Source organism: Lygodium microphyllum, chromosome 2, assembly GCF_053477565.2.
Source record: "Lygodium microphyllum isolate KBCC chromosome 2, Lygodium_microphyllum_v1.1.10, whole genome shotgun sequence".
NCBI lineage: Eukaryota > Viridiplantae > Streptophyta > Polypodiopsida > Schizaeales > Lygodiaceae > Lygodium > Lygodium microphyllum.
The window spans coordinates 162,316,927-162,335,774 of NC_141136.1; the positions used below are offsets into that span (position 1 = coordinate 162,316,927).

The 18,848-nt window shown below is 41.5% G+C and overlaps 1 protein-coding gene across 1 annotated transcript in view; it reads left to right on the top strand.

Moving 5' to 3' along the window:
• Positions 1-290: 290 nt before the first annotated feature.
• The window catches only part of LOC148040562 (Protein kinase superfamily protein), a 38,164-nt gene continuing 19,606 nt past the window's right edge, over positions 291-18,848 (top strand). Inside the window, exons 1-3 of the mRNA XM_087700888.1 lie at positions 291-1,075; positions 17,250-17,690; positions 17,906-18,009. Of these exons, the coding sequence (XP_087557014.1) occupies positions 557-1,075; positions 17,250-17,690; positions 17,906-18,009 (1,064 nt within the window). The 5' untranslated portion in view covers positions 291-556. The remainder of the gene's footprint in view (positions 1,076-17,249; positions 17,691-17,905; positions 18,010-18,848) is intronic.

Here is an 18,848-nt window from a genome sequence, read left to right on the forward strand (position 1 = left end):
TGAGGACGTTAAATTACAACAAACAAATTGCCCGTTGAAGATTTGGGAACATAAGTGGCCGCAAAAGCAAAAGGGAAGACGGTGAAAAATCATTTATAAAAGAAGAAGAAGAAGAACGATGATAATAACAATACAAAAAGGACCTTGAAAATTTTAAAGGGTTTGAAGAAATGGACCATGCCGTGAGAAGGAAGGCAGGGGGGAGAGAGGAAGGAGATCGTGCGTGTGAAGGGACTTGAGGGAGCGAGGAGGCCCTTTTTTATTTCTTTTGTTTTGTATTTTCTTTGATTTTTTTTCTCCGGTCCTCTGTGAGTGAGAGAGAGAGAGAGAGACACACACACACACATACACACATACACTATCGTAAGTCCTCTTCTGCGCGAGGATCCATGGCCACCCCTAACATCCCGTACGACAGACTGTTGGCGCAGGAGCAAGCTAGGATTCGCAGATCTGTAGCAGCTATGGCGATCCTGCATCCATCCAGTAAAGCATCTTCATCGCTCTGATCATCCCATCACCCGCTCCCCCACCCTCCTCGCCTTTGACCTTGACCATGAAACATATCCTGCGCAAGCTCCACATTGGAAGCAGCCAGGACAGCTTCGACGGCCGCCCCTCCCACGACGTCTCCGCCGCCGCTGCGGCTGCACGGGTGCTTGATGGCGGCCCGCAGCTCATCCGAGCCGACCCCGTGGGTCAAATCGAGGCTGCCTCCCCTTCCACTCCTTTGACCCCTGACCAGCGGACGTCCTCAGGTTTCTCCGGATGGTTTGCAAATGCCCGGCACACCCGGCTCACTTCCTCTTCTAGCACCCAGAGCAATGCTAGGTCAAGGCTGGATACTCCAACGACGAATGCAGCAGAGAGGATCACGGAGGCGCAGCCATCGACGAATTTCAATTATTATGAGGAGGAGTATCAAGTACAGCTGGCATTGGCGCTAAGTGTGTCAAATCAAAGCGCAGAGGATGATCCTGAGGCATTACAGATCAGGGCAGCAAAAAGGATCAGCCTTGGTCGTCCACCATCGCCTGGCAATACACCTGCTGAGTTCACTGCACACCGTTATTGGGTAGGACTTTAAAGCCAAAGCATCACATGCATCCCTGATTGTCTGAAATTTGAACTTGTTCTGCCTGTAGTTTTCAATTTGGCTCAAGCTACGCAGGTATGCTTGGGGGGCCTGTCAGGCTGCATTGTGGTTATCTGCATTGCAGCTTGACTTGATGTAGGTTTCACTATTCCTCCATGAATACAGAGTATTGCGAATAATAGATAATGCAGATCTATAACTCCATCCCAACTTTTGAAGATGCAGAGAGCTACTAGAATGGGTGATGAAAGAATACATGCTTGCCCCTGCATTGAACAGGGTTGAAGTGAGCATCTTTAAACTATTTGCTGACATAGTCAAGAATTCTGTCTAACCAGAGAGTGTACTTACTTGTATAAAGTGATAGGGGTGTATGATTGAAGTAGGAGCTTTGGAATGCATGGCTGACAGTTCCCCTCCAGGACTATACCATGTGCTCCACAAGTCCGACTTATTGAGAGGGGCAAAAACCTGTAGGTGTGATCCAACCTAGTTATCTGGAGCAAGTTGCAGAATAACTTATGCCGATGAAGTGGCTATGTGGATAAAAACGTGTGATGTTGCAGCATAGAGGTGGTGCCCTACTGGTGGAGCATTGGGCAATGCAGAAGTGCCACTTGGTTTTCTGCTCTTCAATTGAATGCACATTCTTGTGCTCTTAGCCTTTCTCTTTGGCTCATCTCTCTCTCTCTCTCTCTCTCTTTCGCAGTAAGCAAACTGAGGTTGCATCTGTCTTGCCTATTTTTGTTTTAAGCAGTTTTTCCCACCTCCAACGGGATCAAAGTGAGTGATAAGAGTGCTCGTCTACGTGCTGCAGTGGTGGCAATTTTTTGCCGTATTTGATAGCTGCTGCTAGAAGATTTGGTGGGGAGAAGAGTGCCTATGGCTGTTTGTGTTTGCTGGTTGTGGATGGTGCAAGGCGCTTGCTGCTGTTTGTGCTGATTTTTCAGATTCCTGGTTTCTGGGAAAAAGTTTTATGGGGATGGCCAATTTATGATTTGTGTCATGGGGAGAACTTTACCAAAAGTACTTTACTTTTTCATTCCACTATTCATTTACAAGGAGCAGAGATGCTAGTCAAGGTCTTTGATTGGAAGGGAGATGGTCAATGTAGGGTGGTAGATGATGAACTTGTATTGGATTGAGAGCAAAGGCTACTGTTCAGAATAGCTTCGGTGGGAAAGGCTTTACTTGGGGCAGTAGTAATGCACACTCTGGGCTTGAAAGTTGGGAGGAGATGTGTACTACCCTTGTTGACTCTAAGCAATAGCATAAGGCTGAATGTGAGTCCTTCAAACTAAACATGAAGATCAATGAGAGTGATTTGTGCATAGCCTACTAGACAGCATGAGATCTAAAAACAAGGTCTCTGATCGGAAGTTATATGGTTAATGTATGCTGGTAGATGATGCACTTGTGCTCAGGTGTGAGAATGAAGGCTACTGCTCACACTAGCTTCGGTGGGAAAGGCTTTACTTGGGGCAGTAGTGATGCACACTTTGCACTCGAAAGTTGGGATGACGCGTGTACCATTTTTGACTCTAGGCGATATTATAAGGCTGAATACGAGTGCCTCAAACTAAACATGAAGATCAATGGGAGTGTTTTGTGCATAGCCTACTAGACAGCATGAGATCTAAAGACTAGTACTGCAAAGATGTCCATACAGGAAAAATCCATCAAGCTTGCCACTTCATTTCAAAATCTAGAATTTGAGCTTATCTAGAATGCTTCTTGTGGAGGATGGAACCACTTGCTGCTTATAGCAATGTTGCAAAGTGAGGGGGAATTAGGTCTTAATAAGAATATGAGGTGGCGTCCATTGAGAAGTTGAAAAAGAGAATTTTTGCATAAGGACATAAGATAGCTAGCTATAGGGATTTCAAGCTTTAAGAAGTATGAATGTTTTGTTGATGCCCAAGGGACATCGATTGGATTTTTTTGCTACCTTTATGATTGATTGTCACTAGAATCAGCATTATCTTTAATGTATTCAACTAAACTTAAAATAGTGTTAAATTGAACAATTAAATCTAAATTTTTGTATCCCTAGCTCTTGGTATGTGAGAACATTGCATTGGTAGTGAGGGATAAAGGCACAAGACAAGAATAGGTCAAGGTAGGCTCACTCCCAGACTTATGTTGGATTTAATTCATACTTTGGGATGCGTTTTCTCAATGTGCAATGCAAAACTTTGTTTAAATAAGAAAATTTGGACCTCATAGTTGTCACAATAAAAGTTTGCCTAGTGAGTAGCTTACTTTATAATAAGCAGTCCTAGTGAGCAGCTCGTTTATGCAAGCAGACCATATGAATCAGCTTTTGGACTTTTTTAAGGCTTAAGCTGAAGGGAGCATTTGGAAGGATAGAGTTGGTATTATTCAACTTCATCTCTCTCCTTTCAGCTCTCACAACTTGACCGCAGCAAGAATACAGGATTTGGGACTGAATTTCTTCATTTTCACCTATGGAGAATGTGTGGACAGTGGCCATGTCAGGGTTGGACAGCATTATGGCAGTTAGACAAAGCTTTTGGAACAAAAGATCAATAGGAATGCATATTGATCAGCCTGTGTATATGTTGTTTGCACCTTCCTATTGTGGGGATTAATTGACTGGATCAGTCTAGTCCTGGTTTCTCTCTCTTTTCTTAGCCATCTCTTCAACTGGAGCACTTTTGATTCGCTAGTTGATTGTCAAATTTGATCATTTCCTCGGTTAAGTCCAATCTCTTCAACGGTTTAAAGAAATATTGCAAGGGGCACCATGGTTTGGGCCAACAGGTATTGTTCGTGAGTAGGAACAGTCGAGCTCCCATCTTTGAGTTATTTTGATCACTAATTTGTTGTTATTATTTTGAGGTTATTGAAGGCTGGTTTCATGGTTTTGTTGCTGACAGTGGTGCTGTAAAAGACTTTTATAGAAGATGCTTTTATGGGAAAATAGTAGTGTCTTGCTGATTTGTCATATTGAGTGGTGGATTAGCCTTTCAGACCATCCCCACAAGAAGGGTGAAAGTGAAACGTTGACTTGTGTATATGAGGTAATCATTTTCTTTGAATATCTTTAGTGCTTATGAATATTTCAAGTTAAAAGTGGACACGATTCTTTGCTAGAATTTGTATATGACTGTAAAGAGGAGGTGGTAGTCATTTTTGTTAGCATGAGACTCTACAAGATGGAGGCTTTTGTGGAAGAGTAGTGAAGCTCCTTTGCCCTAGGAATGGCCATGATTACTTGCTTGAGAAAATGTACTTTACTAATGATGGCCAGTGTTTTGAAAAAGAGCTTCCAATTAGCCACCAACATATTCTGGTGGTGAGACCAGCAACATCTTTGGTCAAGCTCCTATATTTTCTTATGTTTACCTTTATGGCACAAGATCCCCATATTACTTCGATTCCAAAAGTGGAGTCTTTATCTTAAGCCCGATGTCGAATGAGTAAGAAAAAGCTTGACAATCTCAAGGCTCAAATTGTGGATCTCTTAGCATGTGAGCTACTCTTTTTAGTCCTCACGTGGAGGAGGTTGCTGAGATTGTATGTATGGGTTATAGGTCCCTTAAGAACTAGATTGCTGAAAACATGATCAGATCATTGAGGATTGAGGAGCTTTTGGATTAGTTGAATATCTTTGCAATTTTGATTGGTGGTGGGCTTCAAAAGAGGACTAATTGGTAAGGACTTTGAAAGATAAGATAGTAACCAATTTTAAAGAGTTCATTGGTGTGTGGGTTTGGACTTTGAACTTGGACACCAAAAGCTATAGAGCATTTTGAAGATGGTTGTCCAAGATTGCACCATGTAGGATCTAGGAGAAGCTTTGTTACATGTAAAGGTTGAGCTTCTACCTACCTGGAAGATGAATTTTTTCCCCTCCTCTTATGAACAATTTAGCTTATTTATGATGATAGTATTATAGAATTTCTAACAGTTGGTTCTTTACTAATATAAGCATCCAATGCTAGCTCAAGTAGGCGAATAAGTTTTGTTGCTGTTTAGTTTACAACTTGGTGAGTGTCAATATATATAGATAGGATAGATAACTCTTAACATTTATGTACTAAATCTAGGAAGAGTGAACCACCCCATCGACACAAAGTAGCTTGCAAATCAACACGAATTGTTTGCCCTTTACCGATACAAGCATACAATGCAAGCTTAATTAGGTGAAGGAATTATATGGCTGTCTAGTCTAGTCCATTATGCAATCAACTCGATGAGTGCCAATCCTTAGACAAGATGACCATCTCCTTTGTGTATATACTTTGAGGCAATGCCTTGGGGACAATGTTAATTTAACATAGAGCTATTGGCAAGTCAAAAACTTTGTGTATAAAGAGAGAATTGTATTTTGCGAGATAAAGGATATGATGGTTCAGAGTAGAAGAGGTATCTATTTCCTAGGACTAATGGTTTGATATGCAACACCTTTGTGACACACAGTGGCCATGTGGTCGTGGGTGATGGGAAGTTACGACCAATTGTTTGGCAGCTGTGCAATCATTCAAGTGGTTTGAGTGGTTGGGGTGAGGGCTTGCCAAATCTTATGGAAAGGTTGGTATCTCATCTATTGTTTCACATCCACGGGATTGCTAGGCCACTCTTTTGCTGGATATTTCATCTCTTGGTCTTTGTTTTTACAATATTTCATCTCTTGGTCTCCGTTTTTATAATAATGCAATTAAAGTTGTGTTAAATTCCTTCGTCTTGGCCATCTCTATGGCATAAACTATTCTTCAATTACTAGTGACTTTGTATTTTGAGAGGAGTCAACAATCATGGGTCTAGTAAAGAAGGACATGTTGTTGTCATGGACAGAGCACGTGAGGATCGAGACAAATACAACAATTTTTGAGAGAGAGAGAGAGAGAGAGAGAGAGAGAGAGAGAGAGAGTAGAGAGTAAGGAATAGGGTGAGAGCATGACACTCAATGTGGGTACAATGACGAAGTGTACCACTTTAGGTTTTGGATAATATATATAAAGTACATGTTGTGAGAAGTGGAGCAGTGGTGGAAGTATAAACATGTGCTGAAATAAACTGCTGAAACACAAGACAAAAAGAGAGAAGAAAAGAACACGATACAGATGAGAACTCAAATGTATGCACGGGAAATGGAATCCATATATCTGAACACGAGATAGTCGCATACAATAGTGAGTCACTGGCTGCGTGGGCATTGGTATTGGCACTGGCTCTTCTCTCCACAGAGTCTGTAGATGGTGAAGATGATAATGACTGAGGAGTACTGAGTATAAATAGGCTGAAAAAGTGGGGAGCAATAATGCTGATCGGACAGCATTAATGCTGGCCGACTGGTGCATAAAATGCCACACCAGAAAAATACCTAAAATACCTAATAAAAATGCCCAGCCCAGATCAAGCTCGGACTCACACATGAGCTGACAAATACTCTGCTAACACCCTCTCTTAGATCATGAGTGATCTATTACAATACAATAGTACAATGAAAAGGGATCAGAAACTATACAACATAGAACCACCAAGTAGAACCATGGATACCCAAGCAGTGGGTGATCAAGCCACCACCAAGGTGCCTCGGAGAAAACCTGATGTCGATGTCGATCGTAGCAAACACCTGAAAATAGAGAAGAGCATAGCATGTCTCTGTGTCCATCACCAATGTCTCGCAAGAGCCTACAAGACCATCCTGTCAAAAATGCCCCTGAACATAGGTGACCATGGATTCCCCGCTTTTGGCCAGGCCGCCAAAGTGTCCCCTCATGTGAGCTCCAGACGAAAGCCTCCTGCTTTCTGTCAGATAACTAGCTCATCATGAACCTGGATGTCAATCCCAGCTCCAGGATTTGATTCCGCCAGTCTGAAGTTGATGCGTCAGGGACGTCCCTCTCTGGAACCTGTGCACTTGTAAAAAGTATAGATGAGGCGTGGCTTCCCCATCTGAACACCCGCTCACACTCCCTCTCTGGCAGAAGAGAGTCGTGAGGGATGACCTCATCACCACCACTAGAAAGTAGCCAAGGAAGGGGCCACCAAGCCCTTCCCGCGATCCGAAGAAGAGGATCCCTTCTGCGCCCTAGACTTCACCTTGGTCGGAGGATCTGAGTCGGAGTTTGATGAAGGGGAGAACTCATCGGTAGAATCAACAACCCGCTTCTTCTTCAACTCCTTTTTCCCGGAAGCCGCTAACGTCTTGCAGTCCTTCCGCAACTGTCCCTTCTTGCCATAGTGGTAACACTGGGCCTTCGACTTCTTCTTCCCGTCACCCCTCTCTGAAGCTACATAAGCCTCCCCTCCATAATGTGCCGGAAGCCGCCCCTGTAATCTCAAGGATGTCTCATGCTCAAGAAGCATCGAGGTCATATGTGTAAAACTGATAGAAGTCAATGATGTCTGCGCCCGCAAAGCATTGGCCAGTCCATCAAACTCCGGGGGGAGCTTGTAGAGGACCGTCCCGACGAGATGCGCCTTGGGAAGAGCAGATTGCATGTGCCGAAGCTGGTCCTGTACGTGCGTAACACGAAGAAGAAAAGACTGAATAGTATCGTTTGGCTCAAACTTCATCTGCTGGAGCTGGCCATAAAGTGTGACTGCCCGCATGGTGGAAGGTGCCTCGTACATCTGCTGCAACTTCTGCCATACTTCAGGAGATGTCCTACAGGAGGTAACCACCGGTAAGACCGCTTTAGAAATACACCGAAGCAACACCGAGTAAGCACGAGCATCGTCCAAGTCCCATGTGAGCACCGCTTCCTCATGGTTGTCCTCATCAAAATCTTCAGGAAGAGGAGAAGGATGGAGAGGTTGAGCAATAGCTCCATAGACGATGTACCATAACTGCTTCTGCACAAACCAAGCTTTCATGACAGCACTCCATGTGAGATAATCAGGGCCATGTAACTTATCATTAGTGGAAGTGCACGGAGGAGCCATATGGAGAGGATAAGAAGAGAAGTAGAGAAGAGATGGAATTTAGAGAGGAAACACAGCCTAAACACAAGCACAGACTTCAGAAAATGAGAGTTCACATGCAATAGAACCCAAAATCTGATCAATAGAAGACAAAATCTGCTATAGAAAGTCAAAAAATCAATCAAAAACTGCCAAAAACAGAAAAAACGGCCTGAAGTAACAGTCACCCAGCCATGAGAGACGCTGAATCAGCAAAACGCAGGCGGTAAACTGAAGAAAAGCAGGTAGAAAACTGTCGCCAGCAGCTGCAGATGAAAAACGCAGGCAGCAGAGGGTGCATAGGCAGCAGACGACGGCAAAACTGCAAAAAACGCAGGCTGAAAACAGCCCCAAAACAGGTCGCCTGGCTGCGACAGCAGCCACTTGATCAGCAGGGGTACAAAACAGTCCTGAAATCAGCAAGAAAACACAGCAGGAGCACAGATCCTGAGCTCTGATACCATGTCAGAAGTGGAGCAGCGGTGGAAGCATAAACGTGTGCTGAAATAAACTGCTGAAACACAAGACAAAAAGAGCAAAGAAAAGAACACGATACAGATGAGAACTCAGATGTATGCACGGGAAATGGAATCCATATATCTGAACACGAGGCAGTCGCATACAACAGTGAGTCACTGGCTGCGTGGGCAGTGGTACTGGCACTGGCTCCTCTCTCAACAGAGTCTGCAGATGGTGAAGATGATAATGACTGAGGAGGAGTACTGAGTATAAATAGGCTGAAAAAGTGGGGAGCAATAATGCTGGTCGGACAGCATTAATGCTGGCCGACTGGTGCATAAAATGCCCCAATGGCATAAAATGCCACACTAGAAAAATACCTAAAATACCTAATAAAAATGCCCAGCCCAGATCAAGCTCAGACTCACACATGAGCTGACAAATACTCTGCTAACACGTGTGAGGGTGAGTGCACACTGAAACACCGAAAAATGTATGTTGACCCTTTATTCCCAACAACCTCCCACCTAAAGGCAATGTGCCCGAAGGTAGAGAAAAGAATTAGCTAAGTCCATGTATGTACAAAGCTGAAATACACATATACTATCCAACCCCCATCATTTGGCGGCAATGGGCAAACTGCTTTGTTGGAAGATCCTTTGTGAGAAGGTTTGCAGGATTATCATTTGTATGTACCTTGACAAGCTCAGTGCTCTTGCTGTCTAATACATCCATGATAAAATGATACTTCACTTGTATGTGCTTTGTCTTTGCATGAAAGACAAGATTTCATGCTAGCATGATAGCACTCCGGGATAGCACTCCGGTTATCATAGTGGAGGATAGGAATCTTTGTAATGCCAAGCTCTCTCGCCAAATGTGAAAGCCATGAAGCCTCCTTGCATGCCTCAGTGGCAGCCACATACTTTGCCTCTGTAGTAGACAATGCAACACACTTTTGTAGCGTGGATATCCAAGAGGTTGCTTCCCTTGTGAATGTGAACACATATCTTAAAGTACACTTCGTGCAGTCAGGATGACTAGCATAGTCTGCATCCGCAAAGCCAACAACATATGACTTATGCTTTCCAAAGCAAATACACAAGTCCTTTGCGAGCTTAAAGTATCTGATGATACCCTTCACTGCTTCCCAATGCTTTTTGCCAAGATATGCCATGTACCTGCTAATCACTCCCACTGCAAATGCAATGTTAGGATGTGTAGCAACCATAGCATACATCAAGCTACTAATAGCTGAAGCATAAGGAATCTTGGCCATCTCAACCTTTCAATCATCAGACAGGGTTGTTTTCTACACTTAGTTTCACATATGGAGGCAACGGTACACCAATGGCTTCCTCCCCCTCCATATTGAAATGTTGCAAAACCTTAGTAACATACTCTTTCTGTGATAGATAGAGAAGATCCTGTGATCTGTCCTTGAGTATACGTATGCCAAGAATATGATTGGCCTCACCAAGTTCCTTTATATCAAAACTATTGTGTAGGCTTTGTTTCAAGGAGTCCAAGGCATGAACATCCTTGCTTGCAATCAACATGTCATCCACATACAAAACCAAGAGAATAAGGCTGCCATCAAGTGTCTTCTTAGTGTATATGTAGTGATCAACCTGAGATCTATGGAATCCCTGAGATTGTATAAATGTATTAAAATCATGATACCATTCTTGTGGTGCTTGTTTCAACTTGTTGAGTTCACATACTATGTGCCCTTTCCCCTTTGCAACAAAACCCTTAGGCTGTGGCATATAGATCTCCTCATGCAGATTACCATGTAAGAAAGTTGCTTTTACATCCATTTGCATGAGTTCCATATCTTCAAATGCAACCAAGCCCAAAATGGTTCACAAAGCAGCCATTTTGACTAGGGGAGAAAAAATTTCATCAAAATCAAATCCATTTTCTTGCTTGTATCCTTTAGCAACTCGTCGTACTTTGTACCTTGGCAAAGAACCAGAATTGACTTTCATTTTGTAAACCCATTTGCAGGGTAGCACTTTTTGGCCCTTTAGGCAAATGCACCAAATCCCAAATGCCATTTTTCATGAGAGATTCCATCTCTGACAACATAGCCTTATGTCATTTCTTGTTGTCTTTTCTGTCCATTGCTTCCTTGAGGCGTGACGGCTCACCACAATCTGTCAACATGGTAGAATGAGCCACATAATTGATACCAGGAACAAACCTATTTGACTGTCATTGCTTCCTTGAGGCGTGACGGCTCACCACAATCTGTCAACATGGTAGAATGAGCCACATAATTGATACCAGGAACAAACCTATTTGACTGTCTTTGCATTCTGGTCAACCTACAGACCCAATGATCAAGATTTGCCGGTTGTTTAGCCTGCAAATCTATATTAACAGCTTGTTGTTCTGCAGGTTCAGCATGCTGTATAGTTGATTCTGGTTGTTCTAAAGGTATCTATTCTTGCTAAATTTGTGGTACATCATGGGCAATATCTTGTTGATTATTTTCAGTATTATTCCTTGCATTTTCAGGGACATTTACAATAGGTATTTGTTGTTGTCTAGCGGGCATCCTTTGTTGTCCTATTGGTACATCTTTTTGGAATGCAACCCTTTTAACTTTCTTAGTCTTTTTAGGTTGTTTGTGCATGCAATCTTCCTAGAAGATAACATCATTGTTGCGCACAATTTTCCTTTTTTTGGGATCCTATAACCTATATCCCATTTCACCTCGATCACTGGATCCTAGGAAAATACATTTACAAGACTTTGACTCAAGTTTGTTGCATTCTTCCTTGCGAATGTGCACAAATGCCTTGTAACCAAATACTCTCAAGTGAGCATACGAAGGTGGCTTGCTAGACCACACTTCTTGAGGGATTTTCGTCCCCCAAAAGGCCTGTTTGGTGATCAATTAATCGTATACGGGTGTCATAACAGCCTGTGCCCAAAATCCATGAGGTAAAGTAGCACGTGACATCATTTGTATAGATCCTGTCTTGAATGGTCTTGTTCATATGCTCTACAACACCATTTTGGGGTGGATTGTGAGGGGCGGTGAGCTCCCTTTTAATCCCTTTGCTATCACAAAAGTGCTGAAAGGCTTTGGACACATATTCCCTACCATTGTCAGCGTGAAGACACTTTAATGTCTTGTCGGTCTGATTTTTAGTAAGTGCCAGGAATTTTTTAAATTTATCCAAGGCCTTGTCTTTACGACGGGTTGGATAAAACCATACTTTGCATGTGGCATCATCAACAAAAGTAATAAAATACTTCTTTCCCCCTGAGATAACCCTTGCATCTGACATACATTTGAATGTACCAACTCTAAGGGTGAAGACTTTAGAGAGAGATTTTTTATGTGACGTTTGAGCATGCTTACCATAAGTATGATGATCACATTGTTCAAAATCAGTAAACCTTGAAGACGGCAAATAACTGACACAAGAAAGCACTTTCATTCCAGTTTGACTCGTGTCCCAACCGGCTATGCCACAAAGAAACACTTGGTTGCTCGATTATGGCTACTACATGGTCACACACTCTAGATACATGCAAAGGATACAAAGTATCACTTTTGGAGCCTTTGGCAACAATGCAAGAGCCCTTACAAAATTTCCATCTGCTATCTCCAAAGGTGGTGTGTTAGCCTTCGTCATCTAGCCGCCCTATGCTTATCAAGCGCTTCTTGAGGTGAGGTAGGTACATGCCTCACATTATGCAAAACAAACGCACAGCCATATTGAAATTCCAATTTCACACTACCAATACTTGCAATTTTACATGCATAGTTATCCCCCAAGTGGACAATACATGCACCTCCATTGTAGTCAGAAAACCACTCATGATGTGATATAATACAAAAAAACTCACTTGAATCAAGTATCCAACTATGCATGTCATCATTAGAATCTGCAATCAATGCATGTGCACCACCATTGTAGAAATCACTCATAATGTGGTGTAATATGAAAAGACACACTTGAATCAAGCATCCAAGTGTACATGTCATCATTAGAATTTGCAATCAATACATGTGTACTCAAAGAAGAAGCAAGAAGTACATCACTGTCATTGTCACTCTCATGAGTGACTACATTTACCTCTATTTTCACACTGCTTTTCTTTGCAGGTTGGCTGTTCTTTTATCTCAGCCTTGTTGTTTTTAGTGTTTTTGCTTTTGCCTTTCTTTTTTTTAAATTGAAAACAATCCTGTTTGTAGTGCCCTTTCTTGCCACAATGATGACACTCCACATTTTTGCCATGAGACTTGCTACATGCTCTATTTTCAAAACTACCCTTTTGTTGAAATTTGCCTCTAGTGTGCAAGCATTAGAAGACTTGTTTGCTGAATTATTTTGCTTGTTGAGTTCTTCCATCAGCAAAGAACTCTCCACATCATAATATAACAGCTGAGCATTTGAGTTACTCAAAGTTGTGCTGAAAGTATCCCAACTTTCAGGCAAAGTGCATAGCAAGAAAGTAGCCTTGAACTCATCATCAATGTGGAAATCCAAAGCAATCAATTGATTGAAAATTGAGTTGAACTTGTTCAAATGTACATACAAGGTTGTATCTTCCTTCATGCAAAGGTCCATCAACTTTTTCACCCAATAAACCTTGCTGGCTGCACTTTTCTGAGCATACAATTCTTCAAGTCTTTGCCACATATGTAGAATTTAGCTTCTCAACGTTAAAGAGCAAGTTGTCTAAAACTGAGAGCTCTATGGTAGAGTGTGAAAAGCTCAACCAAATCATCCCACTCTGCTTCTTCCATACGTGTTGGTCTTATTCCCTACATTGCAAATACCAACTAGTAGTGAAAATCAAGAAATTGCAGAAATTTCAGATCTGCAAATTGATTTCTAGAATTAGAGAATGTTTGCTACTGCACTCCACAATCAATTACAGCCACATTTATAGGCCAATGCACCAATTGCTTGTGAAATCCCCAAAATTCTGCTGCAATTTTTGCTCCAAATGCATTTTTGGGCATAAATTTGACGATTGTGGTCAAAAGCCCCAAATTTTCAAAAGGAAATCCCCCCAAATTGCATCAATACATGTATCGAAGTGCAGACGCCAGGTGCCATTCTTGCACAAATTGATGAAATTCTGCAAAAGCCTCAATTTTCTTGGGTCGAATGTGCAAAAATTTGAGTGAAATTGAAAATTTTTCACTAAAGTTTGAAAAAGTCCCAAATTTCCTAGGCAAATGTGCACCAAATTTGCAATTTCTGAGTCAAATTGTCATGCTTTGCATCGAAATCCCCAAATCTAGGAAAAGCCCCAAATTTTCAGGTCAAAATTGCAAATTGTGCATGGGCATGCGAACAGCTGTCAGTGGAAGGGAACAAATTGCAAAAAATAATAAAAAAATGACAAAATGTTTGTCAAATTTGAGACACCATTGATACCGTTGACCTGCCCCGTTGCCTGCTCATTGCATCCCCGTCGAGTGTTGACTCTGACTTGCTGTCCACTAGCGTCGCTTGACGGTGCCGACTGTTTAGCTTGTGCCTGCTGAACGTTGACGATTGCTTGACAACTGCTGCCCTCACCTCACGCTGGAGGTTGCCTGACCAGCCTGTGCTTATCTAGCCTTGAGAAGCATGCACACCTTGTGCTTTGTTACCAATTTGTTATTGTGAGCAGAATGCCCAAGGATCGAGACAAGTACAACAGTTTCTCAAGAGAGAGAGAAAGAGCGCAGAGTAGAGAGTGAGGTAGAGTGAGAGCGCGACACTCAATGTGGGTACAATGACAAACCGTACCACTTTAGGTTTTTGAAAATATATATAAAGTACATGTGTGAGGGTGAGTGCACCCTCGAATACCCAAAAAGGCACGGTGACCCTTTATTCCCAACACATGTGAGCTTGAGGGTCTTACAAACTTGATATTGAGGCCCATAGAAAGGCATAGGATTGCCTAATGGAGGAACTTTGGTTGAGGATTGGGAACATGTGAGGTAAGGAGAAACTTGAGGTCAATTCAAAGATTTGAAGTCTAAGAAGATGGAGTTGAGTTAAAGCAGCGTACTTGGAATTGGGAAAGTTAGGTGGTTGAGGGTTGTGTCCATTGGGCTTCCAATTGTCATTTGAGCTAGTTAAGACTTTGTAGTGATGATACTCTCAAGGACATTGGATTGACAACCATAGCATTGGACTATTTGCGAGCCTTTAGGATGATGTTGTCAAGGACATGTCATCAAGTACAGGACATGTTGATGATATCTACATTCAACGAAACTAGTGGATGAATGTATGAAAATTTGAAAACAAATTTTCTTGCTAAATCTTACCCTTGATTGATATATACTTGAAAAGAGGGAGAAGAAATAGTTGTCCCACATTAGATACCAAAACACTACCTTGGCATGGAATGGCCACTTCCCATCAATATAAATATCCCTACAAAGAAAAGAAGAGAATGATGGTTGGCTTAGGGGCTACTAACATGATATCACATAGACTCTCCTACTTAGTAGTATAGTTGTAGCTGACCGCATAAGGAGAGAATTGACATGTTTGTACTTTAATGTCAAGGTGCCTAGCCTAGAGGAGCATAAAGAGTGCAAAAGCACCTCTTGTTTAAGCAGATCTTTAGCAAAAATTGTTGCAGCACTTAAAATGGTGGTAATGGGATGCAAAAAAACTACCATCTTTTGTAACTGTATGGCTATTTTTTGAGCCAAGAGGTAATAGAAAATCTGACTGCACAAATAACTCTGAAAGGGGTAAACCATATGATACATGGTGGAAAATAACGAGGCCCCATTTGTTTGTGCATCCTAGCAACTTGTCTTCTTAATTCTATTTGTGCATGTGACCCCTTTATAGTAAGTAGAGCATCTTGTTTTTATGCATTTCTTTTAAATAACAGCTTTGCTTTTTCCTTTACTAGATCATAAGATATGGAATTTGAACAAGTCATATTTTTATTAAAGTTTTGATATATAACAATTGCTACAATTGTAAGTCTAGAAGTATGGGAAATCTTTTACTCCTTTTTTTATTTGGTTAACTATGTTTTGGTAGTGGATTCATGGTTTTGCAAAAATTCGATGGCCTAGCAAGGCTAGCCATTTATTTCTATTATAATAGTGACCTTTTATTATGAAGACCGTTGATATTTCAATATCATGACCTTTGAGCATCATTATATTCACTCTATTTTTGAACTTTTCCACGACCCTCGACCTTCCATTGTTTGTCATGTAAAATGTGGACAAAGTTCACTCTCTCAAAAACTACTTTTAGTTACTAACAATTGACTTCTTGATTTTTAAGCACTATGCTTTATTGTATGTGTTAGGTGTTTCCACTTTCAAGTGGCTTATTTATATTGCTTCTGCCACTTCTCTCCTCTCAAATTCCATTCTCTTGCATGTATCATGCATGAATCCTTTAAAATCACCAATTTAATTCACTCCTCTAGGTTATTAGTAGCATAGCTGCCACAACAAAATTCACTCGAAGGGTAATAGCTACCTCTCAAGTGTCACTGAACCTTAGACCTAGGTGAACAACCAATAGGAGCCGCAATTGACTCTTCAAACAGCACATGTTAGTCCCTCAAAGTGCACAAGGCAGTTGGCAGCAAGTCCCTCTTGTGCACCTGTTGTCATGCACACCTTGGACATGTGTTCTGAGCAGTTATAATTAGATCTTAGACCTATATCTTTATGATCGACCTAGAGCTCCAAGAGTAGAATACCCAAATCTGCTACTAATCTTTGAGATGTGGAAAATGTAGAGGGTTGTTTGCTGAACCCTAACCCTAGCCAATGGGTCCAAGTGTAGGACACCCGAATTCACTACAGATCTTAAGAGATCTGGAAACGGTAGAGGGCGGTTTGCGAAACCCTAACCCTAGCCAATGGATGGTTTGTAAGAAGACTTGGGAAAAGATAATTGATCATTTCAATTCCAATATTGGCCAATGGTTTTGGAAGATATAAGTGTGTCAACCTATTCCTTGGAATATCAAGCGTAAACCTTGAAAGAGTTTCTAACCTATATCTTGGAAAGATTGAGTCTAATCCTTGAAAAAGCTGGTAACGCATATTGTGAAAAGGTTAAGTCTAAGTCTTGAAAAAGTTGGTATACAAATGGATTAGCTTGGAAAGGTGGAAGCTATGAAAAAGCACAAAAAAATGATGAACGTGTAGACACATGCACATAAGTTGCCTCATCTATTGCACTTTAGCTGAAGCCACCCATCTGTATGTGTGTTTCTGACACATGCCAGTTGGAATAATGGAGAGCTTCTCATTGTTGGTTCTAAAGCTCTATAAAATGTTCTGTCAAATGTGTTTTGATCTATTTCGAACCTTGAAGATCGGTATCTTTCGTGTTCTCCTCCTGAAAGTGATAATCATTTCTCCGTTTTTGTTACATCTGGGTATCTGATTCTTCTAATTTCTGTAAGGTTGACAGGGACTTCTTACGTAGCCCTTTGTATTGAAGTGTATTTTAACATGACAGTTTTCATTAGCAGGTTGAAACGGTCAGATTATAAGTATTCTGCCTGAAGTTTAGGAAAATCGTTTCCCCATTATCATTTTTGCACCTGTTGTTATTGATTCACCTGTCTTTTTCTGGATGCTTCAGTCCTCTACTCACACATATATCAGTGTTACACTTGTCCAAAAAAACATATGCCATATATATGTCAAATTTACAAGGATGTAAGCCAATGGGTTAAGCTAACAAGATTAAGTTAAATCCTAAAAACCTCTGCGTAAATCTTGAACTTGCAGAATTACAATGTACTTGATTATGCTGAAAAGGTTATGGATGGCTTCTACGACGTTTATGGTGTAGTTTCTGATTTCGGTACTTCTGAAAAGATGCCCTCGTTGGTGGACTTACAAGCCACACCTCTGACAGATACACTTGGTTATGAAGTGGTTTTAGTTAATAGGACAATAGACCAAGATCTTGTACAATTGGAGCAAGCAGCTCTTTGCCTCGCTGTTGATTGTGGAGTCAGTGGGTTAACTCCTCAGCATAGTGGTCTTGTTCAGAAGATTGCAGACCTTGTTGTTCAGCACATGGGGGGTCCTGTAGTGGATGCAAATGATATGCTAAGGAGATGGAGAACACGAAGCTATGAATTGAGGACAACTTTGAACAACATTGTCCTACCTCTAGGCTGTCTTCAAATTGGATTATCTCGTCATCGAGCTTTGCTATTCAAGGTATGACACTATTATGTTGTTGATGTTGCCTTGTAGCAATGTCAAGTTAGAGAAAGGGCTTGTGAGCATCTATGGAATGCCTATTGGCCTATATATCAGGAGTCTTATGACACCTCTATGTGTATCTTTTATTTGGTGAATTGTAAGCTTGCAGATTTCTTTGGACTAGTTTCATTCGTCCTAGAGTCTTTGATATTTGTTCCTGTCAACTGTAGGTTCTAGCTGATCATGTTGGTATCCCATGCCGGTTAGTGAAAGGAAGTCATTACACTGGAACAGATGAAGGGGCAGTGAACATTGTGAAGCTGGACCGGGAAAGGTAACAAAGCTGTCACCCTCCCCCCTGTATAGTTGAGTTCGTGCTGGATGTAATTTGAAATTTGCTGAACTGGGGTTTGAAAAGTTTCTTAGCTGCTCTTTATGGGGCTGTACAACTTGTTGTCAGGGCTTGATATTAATCTTTGTTCAATTATTTTATGCCAACTTGACATGATGTCACACTGGTCTGGACTCTCATCTGATATTCTTTAAGTAGCTACTGCAGTATATCTATTTCACAAGTGTGGGCAATCTTATTGAAACTTGTGGGGTCAATACACATATCCTTTAATTTTCTCCATTGATAGTAGGATTGTGGAGGGCCATGGAGTCCTCTCCAGTGAGCCATGCATGTGTCAAGAACATGCTATAGATCTTACACTTCGATACATTTGTTGAAACACTATGAGAACATGCTGACAGACCCTTGTAGGGAGCTTGCTGATGAACTGCTGCTTCTATACAGGCATACGTAAAAGTAAACTATCTCTATCTTCTCACATGCATATAGGAAGTCTGCAGTTTGTGATCATGTGCTAAAAAGGCGAGTTTGTCTTACCTGCAATGCTTGCAAGGTGTGTTTGCAATCTATAATCTGCATAGAGTAAGATGGATATCATACCACAAACAAGACTTTCCAAAGCAAGTACTGAATCTCTATATGTTTAGTATTACATTTCTGCAGCCATGTGAACACTTCCTTGTATATAAACATTTAATACCAAAAAGTGTTAGGTGAATCCTGAAACTTATTTGGAGTTTCTCCATGCACCAGTAGGATCCAACCTGTACCAATGGCAGCTCTTTCTTTACTGCTGCGTGCTTGGACTTGATGATTTG